The sequence below is a fragment of the Scophthalmus maximus genome, chromosome 5 (assembly GCF_022379125.1).
Source record: "Scophthalmus maximus strain ysfricsl-2021 chromosome 5, ASM2237912v1, whole genome shotgun sequence".
NCBI classification, from domain to species: Eukaryota; Metazoa; Chordata; class Actinopteri; order Pleuronectiformes; family Scophthalmidae; genus Scophthalmus; species Scophthalmus maximus.
This window is the reverse complement of record NC_061519.1, coordinates 5,430,842-5,447,204: the sequence shown is the minus strand read 5'-3', so window position 1 is coordinate 5,447,204 and position 16,363 is coordinate 5,430,842. Positions and strand designations below refer to the sequence as shown.

General features: G+C 41.9%; 1 protein-coding gene across 7 annotated transcripts in view; it reads left to right on the top strand.

The window, feature by feature from the left end:
• The window catches only part of thrb (thyroid hormone receptor beta), a 78,346-nt gene extending 62,449 nt beyond the window's left edge, over window positions 1-15,897 (top strand). For 4 of the 7 annotated variants that reach the window (XM_035633601.2, XM_035633602.2, XM_035633603.2 and 1 more), the window contains 7 exons: window positions 9,105-9,205; window positions 9,304-9,451; window positions 10,052-10,257; window positions 11,355-11,441; window positions 11,740-11,886; window positions 12,662-12,920; window positions 13,953-15,897. In XM_035633601.2, the coding sequence (XP_035489494.1) occupies window positions 9,105-9,205; window positions 9,304-9,451; window positions 10,052-10,257; window positions 11,355-11,441; window positions 11,740-11,886; window positions 12,662-12,920; window positions 13,953-14,194 (1,190 nt within the window). In that variant the 3' untranslated portion in view covers window positions 14,195-15,897. Of the gene's footprint in view, window positions 1-4,288; window positions 8,232-9,104; window positions 9,206-9,303; window positions 9,452-10,051; window positions 10,258-11,354; window positions 11,442-11,739; window positions 11,887-12,661; window positions 12,921-13,952 lie in introns of those variants that run through there. The other 3 variants (XM_035633606.2, XM_035633607.2, XM_035633605.2) reach the window with 3 other exon arrangements.
• The last annotated feature ends 466 nt before the right edge of the window (window positions 15,898-16,363 follow it).

The window sequence follows — 16,363 nt, the reverse complement described above, 5'->3', positions numbered from 1 at the left end:
GTGTGTGTGTGTGTGTGTGTGTGTGTGTGTGCGCGCGCGCGCGCGCGCGTGCGTGCGTGCGCTGCAGTGGCGTCTGGGTGAGGGTGTAGAAGGAGCCGTAGCAGCTCAGACAGTTCTGCCTTTCCTACAGTCCTCACATTTCCAGACATTGCACCAGCCTCATTCCTACGTTTTTGTACAGGAAGAGCCGTTGGTCTCAGCTGTAAACGTCTTCTGGCTGTGCTGACATTCATGTGAGGAAGTGCAGTGTCAACTGTGAAGCATGTTGGATGAGCAGTTCTCGAGGGAAATTGACAGACAGAGATTTGTCTGTTTTTATTTGAAACTGTGAACTGCACTTGCTGTTACCATGGCAATGATGTTTCCCTCTGAACTGAGACACTGCCCTCGTTTGTCCTGATTCATGACCTCACAGTTGCAACATTCTCATGAGGTCACAACTGACGGGCGTGAGACGATCGTCTGTCAGTCGGATGGTTGCGTATGGTTAATGTAGATTACTTGTTGTCTGTGTTTTCAATTTTCTCAAGAAGCATTCCGGCAAAAAACTTCACATTCGAGAAAATATAAGGACAGACGGGCGGACAGACAGAAATCATGCCTGGCATCTGTTCTATACTTGACATTGGTCACTGGTGCGTTCAAGGACAACTCGGTCACTGCTGTTAGAGCCTCAGATGACCTTTTCATAGGCCTGGCCTCCTGTGAAAGGTCTTTTTCTGGTCCTCTCTGATGACTGCAGACATAAGGATGATTTAAAGAGTGTCATCATTGATTATCTGTCGGGCACCGGGACTGAAGAGCACTTCAGGTGGATGTCATGAAATGACACGATAGGTAAAAAGCATATAGTACAATTGATGTTGTTGTAATGAAACCCTCAGTTATTAAGTTTTATCTTTGCATCACATTAGTGTCAGTAAGACAAAGGTTTTCAGGAACAGAGCTTTTAAGTTCCTGCTCCACTGCGACTGGCCTTGAGCTGCACTTGCATCACCTTAACCTTGACCTATTAAATTCTACTTGGCGAGTCAGGGCAGGTTTTATTTGTGTGTCACCTCACTGATACCTCACTCATGCTTATCATCTACAGTGTGGATTGTTCAGCATACACATTATGAACAATTGTTCAATGATCTTAACAACAAGTGGAATGGTTATTTTATTTCTCTTTTTTTTTGTAGTGAGTGAGGAAAAAGTATCCAAAATAGATTCCTTCTTTCCAAAGTGCAGGATAATCCTCTCAAACTTTAACCTTTACCAATTGGAGCCTTCTGCTGTTCCCCTAGAGCTTACTGTGAACTTTAAGGGGAATGGTTCAGCGACTAATGTGCCCTCGTCAGGTAAAACAGAGTAGCCGGGGACATCTGGCTCAGGGCATCATGTCAGTTGAGGGAAAAGAGGTTCCTCAAATCCAGAAATTGTTCATGACCGGCTTTGAACTCTGGGGCCTAATATAATCAATCAGGGAGGGAATATATCGGACAAGAGCCTGCTGCAGGGCGACTGTGGTGAGGTGCCACCGATGGAGAAACTGTGTTCCTGCCTGCCGTGTTAGTTGAAACATAACGGGCCTGTTGTTTGTGAGGAGGCGGCCCGCAGGTCGCTGCCGGAGCGTGTTCACCTCGGTGTTTACTCAGCATTGTTTCACACAGGAAATGTGAAATATTCTTCTGGACGTTCTATTCCAACGTATTTTTATTAGAGCAAGGTTCAGAAAAATGGTACATCTGAGAAAGACAAAAAAAAAAAGACAATGGAGGTAAGTAGAGAAATATTTAGTTAGTTTAAAAATAGTTTTATATTGCGCTATTTTAAAAATTGTTTTGAGGTACATGGAATTACAAGGATCTTTTGAAATGTTCAATATGATAGTTTTACATTTGTCTTGAGTTTCATTTGTTCGATGTTTTGTAATTGTGATAATAACAATTTGTTTTAAATTTTTATTTAAATACCTTGCTCAATGACCTAATATATGTGTGTGTGTGTGTGTGTATACATACACAAACTGCATATATTCTAATATAATATACTATTTATTTAATACATGTTCAATTATATTCCCACAGGCATGAGAGTGAATTTATGTAACAACATTTACCACGATAGAACGTTTGCAAGATCTTTTTCATTTTTCTAAATAAATAATATGAATGTAAATACTTTTGTACTGTACATGCCTATTTATAAAACCATTGGAATTGTTGAGCTGAAAATTCTTACGTCATTTTAATCAAAATATCCGATTTCCCCCAAAAAACTGAAACAATTTGCGACGACCGAGTGATGACAAAAACATCTCACAGACAAAACGGTAGGAGTTAATTCTGTCCACTCAGACAACAGATTGTTTCAGACTCTGTCTGTCTGACGCTTAACAGTTTGTTCACAGTTGTTTTAAGGAACTCCAAACCAGATTAGTCCAGGACAAGGACATCACCTCATCACAAAGTTAAACTGGTATCAACCCTCTTTACCAGCAGATTTGCCTCATAGGACTCGTCTCTTAGCAGCTGCTGCACGTGGATCACATCCACTTGTCTCACACTCACACTTTACATGGAGGGAGTCAGTAATCCCTCCTTAAGCCCTTTTTACTGTTCATCCAGCCAGATTATAGACAGTGTACATTGATTATTCATTAACGGTCAAGTTTGTACAGTTATATTTCAAAATGTAAAAAAATACAAATTATATTTGACTGTTTTCATGAGTGAGATTTCAAAATCGACAGTGGTTTAAGATTCTGATTCAGTGTGTTCGTACTCGGGGAATTAAAATGTCCATAATTCAGTGGTTAGATCCCTCTGTTTTAAAAAAACCTTGTGTCCGTGGCAACATTCAGACGCTGCGCGAGTAGTGACGTGTTTGCGAGAGCTGAAGAGGAGCCGGCGAAGGCTGCAGCAGCTAGGACTTGAAGTGAATTGTCGAAGAAAAGTGTCTAATGCTCCAGATAGATGAGAGAAACTTTAAACCTACGATCTGAAAAACGTAGGCAGACGTCATAAGCACCCGTCAACTCGTGTTTGTGTAATTAATCACTGCCATTCTTCGTGTAGTGTCAGGTCAATTCTTTGGAATCCCTCATGTTTTGATAATATTGCTTATTACGAAGCAAGTGCCCAAGAAGAATAAAAAATTGGGCCTTCACCGGCCTCCTGCTGGTCGGCGCTCGGGCCCTAATAACAGTCTGCGAATCCTAAAAGTGTCCGTGCTTCATTTGATGTGAACGAGTCCAGTCTTCACGTGGCACCGGCCTTTAACGGAGAACATATTGAGTCTGACAGCTCGGAGAATAATCGGTGTAAATAACTTGAGGATTGTCAGGGAGCAATGTCAGACTCCCAGTGACCTCCTTCGTCAACACAGAGCAGCTGTTAACAGTCTGGGAGATATGTGTGGTCATACTATAATATTGTGACCTAAATACCCCGATGTCGGTCATTTCATATCTGATACACATCATCATACAGCACATTTTGAATTAATAGTTGACATAAAATGTCTACATGGTTACACATTTGAATTAAACAAAAGGAAGCTACTCATATTTGACATTTATTTGACCTCTTTTGCCAAACTTCGTGCAAATTGATAAGCATGCAAAGAAGCATGTAACAGTATTAATGTATAGAATAGTAAAATGTAGGAAATATAATCAATATAAAATGGCATCAAATGTGAATATGGTAAAAACGTCTTTTAGGTACTGGCTACTTGTCCTGTCTTGGCTGAGTCATCACCTTCGGTGTCACGTTCATTCTTTAGTTGCACGACATCAGTTGTTCACACTGTATTTACCGTACACATCCTAAATGATCGATCCTGATTTGCACTCGTTAAATGCTCCTTCGATATGAATCTGGGTTAGGGTTAGGGGTTGAGGCGTTTTACATAAGTAAAAACTGTATTTTTTATTGGAATTTCTGATCACTTTAAATTGCCTTGTCATCTGGTCAATACGCATGTTCATTCTATGAAAATGTAACGAAATTACTACTATCAGTAAATGAACTTGTAGTCGGCTGAATTATAATTAATAAACATAGGAGTCCTATTCCCTGTCAATGTTTATTATTAATTTCAGCAAATTCAGTGTCAATATTGTCAGTTAATAAATGTCAGTGCTGCTCTTCATAGTAATCTAGAGATTCACTGTCGCACATACAGTATATATATATTTCAAATATGTCTATAGTATATATTTATATATATATATTTCAAATACATCTACAGTACCAGTATCTTTGTGTGAAAATAGCTGAGTATAATAATAATAATAATAATAACACATTTATGTATGTAATTCCATACTTGAATATGAGCTGCTTACTAAAAAAAATGTCTTATTGTCCTTTAAATTAATTACAATTGAATTGAATGAAATAGATTTAACTACACATCTGAACAGTTCTCAATGTGGCACTGAGTCTGACAATTTTAATAATGTAAATGAATAATAATAATAATGGTAATGAAAATAATACCAGTTATTTTAACTGTGCTTTAAAAAGTCGGGCAGTTTGTTCATATCTAGTTTTACTCTCGTACAAATAACTGGATTATTGGCATTCCAACAAATTGATCAAAGATGAAGCACTGTCTATTTTGAATTGTCAAACTTTTGACAGCATGTGAAAGGCTGAGTTCTCACTATCTGGCAAACTTGAAAACATCAAGCGGATTTCAGTATTTTTAAATATATTGTATTGTAAAAAAGTCACTTTTTGTTGTTATTGTAGATGTATGTCTTTAAGGCCCTATGTAAAATGTATAGTGGAACCATAGGTTCAGAGGTTTACATTTGTACTCTGACTGCAGCGGAATGCTTCAGTCAAGTCAGCAGCCCTTCGTCCAACAGACCCGTTCCACCGTCTCAGTCTATTTTACCCTGTGCTTGTTTCACCGCACACAAATGGATCCCTGGCATGCAGAACATGTTGTTCTCCGCAACTAATGAGATTAAAACGCCGTTCTCCACAGTCAGAACTGACACTTCAACATAAGTCGGATGACACGTTCAAGTCGCTTAAAGTGTCATAATATATCTGGATACACCTGTATTACAGGATTATCCGAACCCGTGTTGAATAAGACCTAAACAAGCAGTAAAAGATACTGTATAACACTGTGCAGATTATTGGATTCCGGTCCAGAAGGTCAAGGTCAGTGTCGTTTAACTGGCTCGTAGAATTGTCGACAAAAAAAGGGACAAAGAAGAAGAGAATATTGCAGGATTGAGGTGAAACAAGGATATCATGGATTAACTTATTGTCACAGTGCAAATGTAAGAAAAATTGATTAGTTAAGGAATGTAATTTTACATATACCATTGTTGGTATTTTTCAAACCGTGTGGAGGAGCTTTAAACAATGACTTTTATATTCAAACGCCGTCTTTTAGGAAAAACAATGCGTTGTGTAACACTAATTTAAAATGCAAAAAGAGAGTAAAGTTGCTCTGGCACGCCTATACATCGTATCAAACAACAAACAGAATTATGAGATGCAATCAAAGTCTTCGAATGAGTCAAACGTGTACATAGGAGCCCCTGATTATCTGTATTTCTTCATAATCCTGCACGTACTGTATTGATCGTGTGCTGCAGACGTGCAGACTGGCTGCTCCTCAGAGTTCAGACCGGTGCAAGCAGCAGGGATTTTAAAGCCCAAACCGCACGCATCGCATCTTTCCTCAGGCGTCGCCATGTGTTCATGTGTTCACATGTCCCCATGTTTCTGACCCACCTCTGTGACACATCGACCCACGAGATTTTCTGTGATCTAGTATTATCTTTCTAGTATTTAGGAGTCTGGCAGTTTGATAAGAAGATCAGAGGCGTCTGCGCGCCTGATCGGATCTCACCCAAATGTCTCTGAATAAGAATTAAAGTGACAGACAGGAAAAAAAAAAAAAATTATAAAAATTGATTCCAGAAATACACTTGTTTTTTTCCATGAAAGGATCCAGGCGGGATCATGGGAGACGGCTGCCACAAATTGATAGATATATGTAATAGTTGTCATTTAATTGTGTACTGGTCTACCGTTATTCCTTCGCTCTTCTCAGGTCAATCTGGAGCTTTCTCCGTGGGCCTCGAAATAGAAAAGTAAATTCTGTCATACTAGCCTGTGATTTCTTGACTCATTAGGATAATGGGAATTCAATTGAGTTCACAGCCGGTGATTTTGTCAGATTCACTGGTTTAATTGTTAATTGTCAATAGGAGTGTTTCTTGCCAGTCCTGTAGTCTGTGTACAAAATCCTCCTCTCATATAACTTATTCCCTTTATATAATATTTTATTATTGTAAATCCAGTTGGACTAGAAATTCAATGGAAATGTAAAGGTCTTTTGAAAATGTGTCAGGATAAATGGGGCTTTACATAATATCATAAACTGTAACTTATAACATTTTAACTGTAGTGGAACAATTACATCAATGTTGCAGCTCTAATGATTTGAACAGAACACTGTATATTCACAATATCAAAGAAAGTTCTTTGAATGAATGAAAAGTGAAATTAACGACATCGATACTTTAAGATCTCTCTCATTTAATATGCGAGACAGGTGAGTCTGTTGTCTGTCCCATATTACTGACTAGTCTGTGCAGTATTCACCTGAAATTAATTCATATTGTAAGGTCAAGGTGAAACAAGGATATCATTGATGAACTTATTGTCACAGTGCAAAGGTAAAAGAAAAATGATTTGAAAAAAATGAGCTCTTCCATTGATGATAGCGAGAGCATTTCTATGAAGTATTTTATAAAACAACCGGTCATGGCGAAGTTTCGAAGAAATGTTAAATTATTGAAGAAGGCATTATGAATCCCAAACAGATAGACATGTTCGCCATAAGGCTTATCCCATCTTTATTGAACAGGAGGCCTAATCAATATGGCTGAGCAGAGCCGTGTCTGGGATAATAGGTGAATTATCTGAAACAGATAATTCTTGATTAATGAAAAAAGTTAGTTTCCCCAATAGGTTTTAAAAATAAATATAATATAATAATGAAATAATAGTGTTATAAAAACATACATACATCATTCAAACGATTCAAAATAGGACTTATTTTGTTAATTGGATTTGTCCAGTGATCTAATCTGAAATAGTTTTTTGTTTTGTTAATTGTTCTTCCAAAAAGTGTTTCATACATTGAAACGCTGTCGTGTTGAATGTGTTCACGTCTTTCCTGTTTGCGTTCTGCGCATTAGCTTCGCTGCAGTGCTTAAATACATATTACAGTCTTAACTGTAAAAAGTCAGGGTTGGGTGTGCACAAAACAAACGCCTTATTACAATCTTCTTAGTGTCATAACCTCGAGCGCTTTTACAGATTTTGTTTGAAACGGGATAAGCAAAGGGAGTTTATACGCATGGGTTGAAGGTTAAAGTGCTCGGACAGATTCCAGGGTTATGAGAACTAACGATTCTAGATGATATGAGAAAACCTCGTGGAACAGATTTTTTTCCTTTTTTTTCCTCGAACTTTGTTTCCTTGAGAATTGCTCCTCCGCCCGGGGCGGGGCTGTTATTGGGTGGTATTTACTGTACGTGTGACGCTCAAGGTCTTAATCTGTGACATCACCACTGTCTGTTGCACATCACGGATTTGTGAAGTACAAGATTAGAGCTCCACTTCGTCATAAAGCTCTGCCGGATGGTCGGACAGTTGCTAGGTGAGGTCCGCGCTCGTTGGATTTGTCTGTGCCTCGATGTAGGGTGCACCTCCCTCGCGTCTGCTTGTTTTCTCAAACCAGCAAGCTTCTGACCGTCAGATTCACGTGGCTCGATGCTTGGCATCGGACAGGATTTTTTGATTCTATCTTGAGAGCAGAGTTTACCCAGAACTTTTTTTATGGTAGTCTTCGGTTGCCCTCCATGATGAACTACTGCATCCCAGACATGTATGAGATGCCTCACGTTGGCATGGGAGGCTACACCATGCAGGGCAGTGGGGAACACTGCATGTACCCAGATGAGGGGCCCGGCTATGGCCACTGCGAGCCCCAGCCCCTGCACCACCCGCCCTGCATGGAGCAGGCTTGGCTGCCCAGCCAGCACTACTCCTGCGCGTACGCTGGCGGCCCGCCGGTTTTTAATAGCGATTATTGCAGCATGGACATCCCTCTTAGTCACTGCCTTCATCAGCCCGAGTATTTCCCTGAGATCAAACCCGACTTCCCACACCTACAGTGGATTCAGGGGGCGCACAAACAAGGTATGACGTCTGGATCCTAACGGTTCGAGTCTTAGTCACAGAGATTTATGAAGTCTTCAGTTGTGAATTGAGGGATGACATTGTCTCACCGTTGTTACACGGCCTCGCTGGATTGTGTGTTCCATGGTTCTCTTTTGCTTTTTTTAAATGCTGTATTTATTTTAGGTTCTGGTAATTACTCCTCTTTAATCAATGAATCAATGGTGTGTGGGATTTTTCAATTAAAGTCCGATGAGCGTAAATCCAAGACTTAGAGCGTCATGTGGTGGCTGAACGATCAGCCGAGCGGCACTCGGCTGATCGTCCGAGTCTTCAGGCGACTGGCGGCTCCTTATTGATTGATGTTGAGGCAACAGAAGGCCAATGAAAGATGAATTATTGCTTTCTTCAACAACCCCCCCAGAAAAACTATTGATCAGTTTCTTGACCTCCGGTCTCAGAGCTCAAAGTATTGATCTCATTAAGTTGAGTCCCAGAAACGGGCAGGTGTCAACTCAGCGGGTCGTCTGGAAGCACACGGTGCTGCTCTCTGTGGAAGGTCGGTGCTAATCAAATTCTGGGTGTCATACTACAAGAGCCAGTCGACCTACTGGATGAGTCTTTCCACAGCAACGGCGTTTCAATACAACAAAAAACAAGCTCATTTATTTAAACTACATTTTTAGAAATTACCCCCCGAAAAAAAGATATTAAAATACCTCTTAATTAACCAGTTATTGTAAAGTCAACATAATTAAAATCTGGTTGAACATGTGAAAAACTTGAGCCTGTGCGACACCACAATCAATGAAACCACGGCTGTCAAGACAAATGCTTTGGATTATCAAATAGTTCTTTTTAAATCTAATATTGACAGATTGTTCTTCTCTCCAGGTTACATACCGAGTTACCTGGACAAGGATGAGCTCTGTGTAGTGTGCGGGGACAAAGCCACGGGCTATCACTACCGCTGCATCACCTGCGAAGGTTGTAAGGTAACACGCGCGAGCGTCCCAGAGTCGCAGCGGCCGCTTCATTCACTCGCCGCCGTTTGATAACACCGCTCTGAGCGTTTGACCGTCTTGCCCTCTAGGGTTTCTTCAGGCGGACGATCCAGAAGAATCTCAACCCGACCTACGCCTGCAAGTACGAGGGGAAATGTGTCATCGACAAAGTGACACGAAACCAGTGCCAGGAATGTCGCTTCAAGAAGTGCATTGTGGTGGGAATGGCAACCGACTGTAAGTTTCATGGGCCGACAACGTGGCCTGAGTAACAGTCTGCTAGAGACAAATGAATGTTGTTTTTTTCTGCTTCTTTGTTTTGCTGTTTTACCAAATTATGAATTGATCAATCAAGAATTATTAATCAATTGTGAAAATAGTCAGTAATTTCAAATTTGGTCATGCTGTGAGGGTCATTTTAGGATTGTCTCACCTTGAACATAATAGAATTCTTGACAACTGAATTGAAATTAACTGGACAATACCGAGTTAAAACCGCAACATTTCTATTGATATTTTCTTTTTCTTGTTTCTGAGTGGAAAGTCACCAGGTACAAAGCATCTTTCATTACGCACTCAAGTTAAAACAGCTACGTTTTAAACCTGTGGTGAGCGATTCATATTTCAAACTACAGACTCTTGGGTAGAGTTTTAGTCTCAGCTGATGGTATGATGGTCGTATCGCTTCTTGCCACAACGCACCTCGACTGAATGGAGCTGTCTCGTGTCAGTATATCCCCAGTTCCTCCTCGCCCCCCCCCCCCCTCCCTAACCCGTTCCTGTCCACTCTCATTGTCCCCCTCTTTCTTCCTCCTCTCCCCGTCCCTCCGCCCCCAGTGGTGTTGGACGACAGCAAGAGGCTGGCCAAGCGGAAGCTCATCGAGGAGAACCGGGAGCGCCGTCGGAAGGAGGAGCTGCAGAAGACGGTGTGGGACCGACTGGAGCCCACCCAGGAGGAGTGGGACCTCATCCGCATGGTGACTGAGGCCCACATGGCCACGAACGCCCAGGGCAACCACTGGAAGCAGAAGCGGAAATTCCTGGTGAGACATCCGCCTGCTCCCTCCCTCCTGCCCTCGTTGTATTGATTACCCGCCTTGCCCGGTCCACCTCGCCTCCCTCCCCTCTCGGACCCCCTCCGAGTCGTGCCCCTGTCTCCTCCACCTCCACTGTGCCACTGTTCGCTGTGTTAATATGTCCATGTGTCTTTTTGTATCCTTGTAGAGTGGGGAGAATTAGCTGGACGATGGAAAAAGGGTGTTCCTCAAGGCAGCTGCACTAATTTATAATGGAACTTCTTATTCTTGTCCTTTTTTTATGTCTTCCCATGCGATGAGCCTTAACTGCTGATACTAATCACTCGCTCTTTTGCGTGCTGTTTCACTTTTCTTTCTTTCCGTTTGTAGCTTTCGATTGCGTTTGTTTGCTGTTGGTTTTTTGGACTAATTTTCTGTGAAGTTGAATCGCTCTGTCCAGATTGAAAGTCTGTCAGCTGTTGGCTTTATTTTGGGTTTCTATGGCACGATCAGAGGAAACACTCGTACCCCACCAGGAGCGATTCGGAAGCGGAGTGTTTTGTCTGCTCAGTTCGGTTGACATGAGGGGGGCGGGGTCACCTCTCGTCGTTTTTTATTGAGACGGTAATATATTTTATTCGAGGTTTGCTGTGGCATTAACAGGAATGGGAAGATTCAATTTGTTGAATTTGTCCTAGAAAGTCTGGGAATGTCATGAAGTGACCCACAGTATGTCTGAATCAACAGCATCTCTCTTCACTTTCAGGCGTAAAGGCATCACATGCTGTAGTGGACTGTAAAGAAGCATTTACTACTTCTTTTTTTTGAATGGTAAAGACTTGATTGACATTTTGTTGATTGAAATCGCCGCACATCAGGAACACTAGAACTCGGTTTAATTTGCGCGTCGTCGATGGTCGGTGAGAGTGTTTCTGAGGACCAGTTTGACGTCGTGGTCCTCAGCCTGACTCCCGCCATAGAAACCCATTTGGATTTCTGTCCTCCACTGTTTTCTCTCTCTGCACCCTCTTTCACCTCCCCTCAGTTTTAACATGTCTTCTTTTTAGTTGGCTTGACCCGGGTTCTTCATTTAAACTTCACGATTCCTGTTGATTATCCAACAGGTCGAGGAAGCTATGCTTCTTAATGAAATAACATGTAATTTATTCTATACTTCTGACCAGAGTGCAGCGGGGGTGAAGGAAGATAAGGTAAGACACGGGGGACAGGAGATACCTGTTGAAAATGATTTGCCTGATACAGGGTGTATTCACACGCATGACACGTTTGAATTGGTGAGATAGATACGTGAGCACTACACGCGTTCGTTGATACATCCCCATTCACATCTTCACATCACGATTTAGTCAACTAACGACATTACACGCCCATCTTACACTCACGATGCCACGTTCTTAGTAATAAAAAAGTTCCTACGTGCAGTTTTAACTATTTTAATACAAACACGGAGACTGTTGAGACACTGACCTTCCCTCCTTGTCCTTTCAGGCTGAGGATATTGGTCAAGCGTCCATGGCAAATACACCTGAAGGAAACAAAGTGGATATAGAAGCCTTCAGTCAGTTTACAAAAATAATCACCCCTGCCATAACCCGAGTGGTGGATTTTGCCAAAAAACTGCCTATGTTCTGTGAGGTAAGTGCAGCTGCTCACTACACAAAGCTTCGCCCTCGCTGCTCCGTCTGCCGGCTGCAGCGGCTCTTTGAGTTCCTAATGCTGCGGTCACGTCCCGGTGGACTTAGCGTATATATCCACCCATATGCTTCGTGAATATTAGCTCTTGACAGACACAGATTACTTACATGTTTGAGAGTGTATCACCAGAGAGCACTGAATGTATCATGTACATGTGTTGATCACACATGTTGTTTCTTAATGTTATTGGTTTATGTAAAGAAAATAGTCTTCAGAGATTAAATCTCCGACCTCATGTATAATATTTAAATAGGACTTGAAACTTTGGACTTTTTTGTTTCTTTTAATTAATTTATGGAACTGAATTTACAGATTTACAAAATTCTTAACATTAAAACAGAGTTAAAAAAGTAAAAATGTTGAAATGATAATAATAATAGCCAGAATTTAACAATCCACTGACAATAAAGATGTCATCTAAATGATTAAGAATAGGAATAAAAAAAAAAAGTATTATTGTCAGTGGAGTGGATGTTATTTCCTTATTATTTGCTGAAAGCTTCCCTTAAAGAAGTATGTAGTTACTAATTATAGTAAAATATAGACAAAGATTTCAGACAGTTGTTGTAACTAACACCACTCTAAACCATGAAGTACAAAATGGTCAGATTTCATCCTCTATTATCAGAACTGACCATGAATAGTTCATTTCTGTACCATTTTGTTTATGAATGCTGTTCTCTTCCACTAACCAAACGTGTCTCTGTCTCCTCAGCTGCCTTGTGAAGACCAGATCATTCTGTTGAAAGGCTGCTGCATGGAGATCATGTCGCTGCGAGCGGCTGTCCGCTACGATCCGGAGAGCGAGACGCTCACGCTGAACGGGGAGATGGCGGTCACGCGGGATCAGCTTAAGAACGGAGGCCTGGGCGTCGTGTCGGACGCCATCTTCGACCTCGGCGTGTCGCTGTCCGCCTTCAACCTGGACGACTCCGAGGTGGCTCTCCTACAGGCCGTCATCCTGCTGTCGTCCGGTGAGAACACAGATTTTTATTTTATATTTTAGTTCATCAACATATTCTTTATATTAAAGCGGCTCTTTTCCAAATAATGTCAATAGTTTCCAGACAATTGTACATATTAGAGACTGGTGAAGCAGTCATTTATCATGAGATTGAACAAGAAGAACGGGAACAATAGAATCCGGATTTGTCCGTAAATCACAAATGTCACTCATCCCACCGTTCAATCAATTAATCGCCGTAATCACTGTGAGGAGCTTTGTCCGGCTCCTGTCGCTTGGTTTTGCCTCCGCCGCCGTTTCTCTGTGTGACGCTCGGCATCTCATCGGAGATCAATAATGTTCTGCTGCGTTGTCACATGTAGACATGACACGAGGTTAACCTGCCCATCTGTTTCCTCCGCTGACACACTCACAGTAGCCACGGAGGTTAATAATCAATAGCTTCTTCTGGTTTTTCCAAACCAGTGTTGTTTCAATGGGACAGTGATACTTCAAGCTATAATTAATCTCTTTAAATTTGACCGTTTCTTTATACAACACTGAATGTCAGGATATGAACTCACAGTATAATAATCCATTTACAACAACTGGAACAATATTCATGTCAGCTATAATTATCAAGCTAGGAATCTGGTACAGTACAAGGACCAGGGAGGGAGATTTTATCATTTTGCATTTCAAGATTTAAGTCGAAATGTTGAGATTAAATGAAATCTTAAGAATAAATTCTGACTTTGAAGAATATAAAAGTCAGTTTGTGTTGTCTGACAATCGGTTCTGGTGATTAGATTGTACTCACATTGTTCACAAGCTGTGCGTGGTCACAGATTTTGACCTGCTGTATCATTTAGATTTAACATGTCCTCATGTTTAGTATCTGACTAAACAGTCTTCACATCCTTTCTGACCGCTCGTGTTTGTTTCCTCTCATTAGCGTGGAGTTGATGCAATGATCAGGTTTCTCCAACAAACGGCGTGGAAAGCGCCACCTTCAAATCTCCGCAGTACCGTAACTAATAACCTTGTCCACACCCTTCGTCAGATCGGCCCGGCCTGAGCAGCGTGGAGCGAATCGAACGCTGCCAAGAGGAGTTCCTGCTGGCCTTTGAACATTACATCAACTACCGCAAACACAAAGTGGCGCATTTCTGGCCCAAGCTGCTAATGAAGGTGACGGACCTGCGGATGATCGGCGCCTGCCACGCCAGCCGATTCCTTCACATGAAAGTGGAGTGTCCCACCGAGCTATTCCCTCCTCTCTTCCTGGAGGTCTTCGAGGACTGACCAATGGATTTAAGTGTGTGTGCGTCCACGTATGTGTGTGTGTGTGTGTGTCTGTGTGTGTGTGTGTGTGTGTGTGTGCGTGTGCGTGTGCGTGCATCCGTCAGCGCCTGGGCACCCTGGTGGTCTCAGGGGTGGAACCAGCAGAAGGGCCGTCACAAGGAACTTTCTCTTAGCACTACTGAGTGTCACTTCATTCCACACGTTAGGAGTAGCTCTCTGGTCTAGTTTTGGATGGAACCATTCCTTACAGTGCGGGTACATTTTTGTTTTGTTGTTATTACTGTTGTGGATATAACCTCTCACCTCGGATATGTTGATGATTGTACAGTTGGCATAATGGTGATTTTTCTTTTTTATCGACGCTTGTTTGTTCATTAGAAACCATGCAACTGTTGTATCTTCCTTCCTTTACGTTGACAATTTCAAAAATGGCTGCTCACCTGACACACAAAATAGGACATTATTAGCGATTGTTTAGCCCCCCTCCCCCCGTCCCGCCTGCTCGACTTTATCGGACCCATTCGTCGGTTAATGTGTGACCTGTCATGTAGACGGTCGTCCGTGTGGTGGGAGTCTGAACTGCCCGGGGCCTCACCGTCGTTCTGTGGCCCGACCTGTTGACGGCAGCGCTCACTCTCATGGACGACAGCTCCACAGGCCCGTGTAGAGTCTCTGTGTAGACACTCGCCACAACATTAACGCTGTCATGCTGCATTCCAGAGATGTCGGAAAGATCTGAATTCTGCGACAGAGCTCCGAGTCAGAAACTTGGAGCTTTGACTGGGACACAGTCACTCCACGTCACGTACTGTGATTACAGCAACAGCGCTGGTAAACGCTTCTGTACTATGACAGCACACCAGGGCCACTGCAGATGGAAACTGGGATGGAACCCAGTAGAGCACATACCTCTGCCAAGGTCTCTGCCAAATGGCGCACACCCATAGATACCAGTCCCCTAAATATGCCAGATTTCTTTTCTCTTTTTTTTTTATCAAGATCCATGAATTATTCCCTCTGAAAAAATTGCAATGTTAAAGAAAGTGGGAGAAAGGATCCTGGATCTGCCGCTTTTTCTAAATCTGCCCCAGACTGAATGAGTTCTTGGCCCGCGTCCCATCCTTCCACCAGTTTCCCGGAAATCCAGTCAGCAGTTTTTTTGCGTAATCCTGCAAACAAACCAACCAACCAACGGACATGGGCGCAAACGAAAAGGAAATTTATATGGGAAATGCACGAGCTGTTAGTCATTTGGGACAAAAGAGTTCGACACATGAATGTGAGGAATGTTAATGTGACACAAAGTCAAGAAAAATATCCGATAATGTATTGGAGTAAACATAATTGCTTTACCTTACTTTGTACTCTCATCAGAAATTGAGTAATTTAATTGCAACTGACAGAAAAATGATTGAAGGGCCTCTTCAACTATGAGTTGAGTTGTGGATTTTAATGGAACAAGACACAAGGATATATATAAACAGTATATATAATTTTCTCTGAGGCCTTTATGTTCCTATATGCTGTAGGCATATACCTCCGATGAAGCCAATCGTTTGGGCCGTTTCACACAGTGAATTCAGATTTGATCAACTAGTCGATCAACAGAAAAATATTATTATTATTATTATTTTTAAAATGTATTTAATCTTCAACAGTTTGTCATTTTTCAGGCAAATTAAAAAAAAATCCTTGTTCCAGCATCTCATCATTTTCAGTGTGTTGATAGTGAAATGAATTTTCTAATTTCGAGGGTTGGTTGTGCAGCATAAGCAATTAGGTGACATCATCTTAACCCCCTGAAAATTATGTAAAAAATTAGCTGTAGATTAATTTACAGTAATAACAATGCGTCATGGACTGGTGGAAGTGTTGCAGGGCACTCATTTCTCCATCCCAGTTGCGTTTGAGCGAAGAACATCCCTGTCCGTTGCCTTGGTTCTCTACAGAGTGGACGACGGGAACACGGCGGCTGTCCGTTCAGACTCCCGACATCGAGAGGAATGCAGCGGCAGCATTGACAATGAGCTGGTCGTCGCCGCCAGACACCGGCCGGGACTAACTAAAGCACACACTGACACTGATCCTGTCGTAAGAAGACAATCATGTTGTAGTCTCTCTCTTTTCTTTCCGTGTAAAAATGCCACATGCTGTGCCAAAACCACGTGA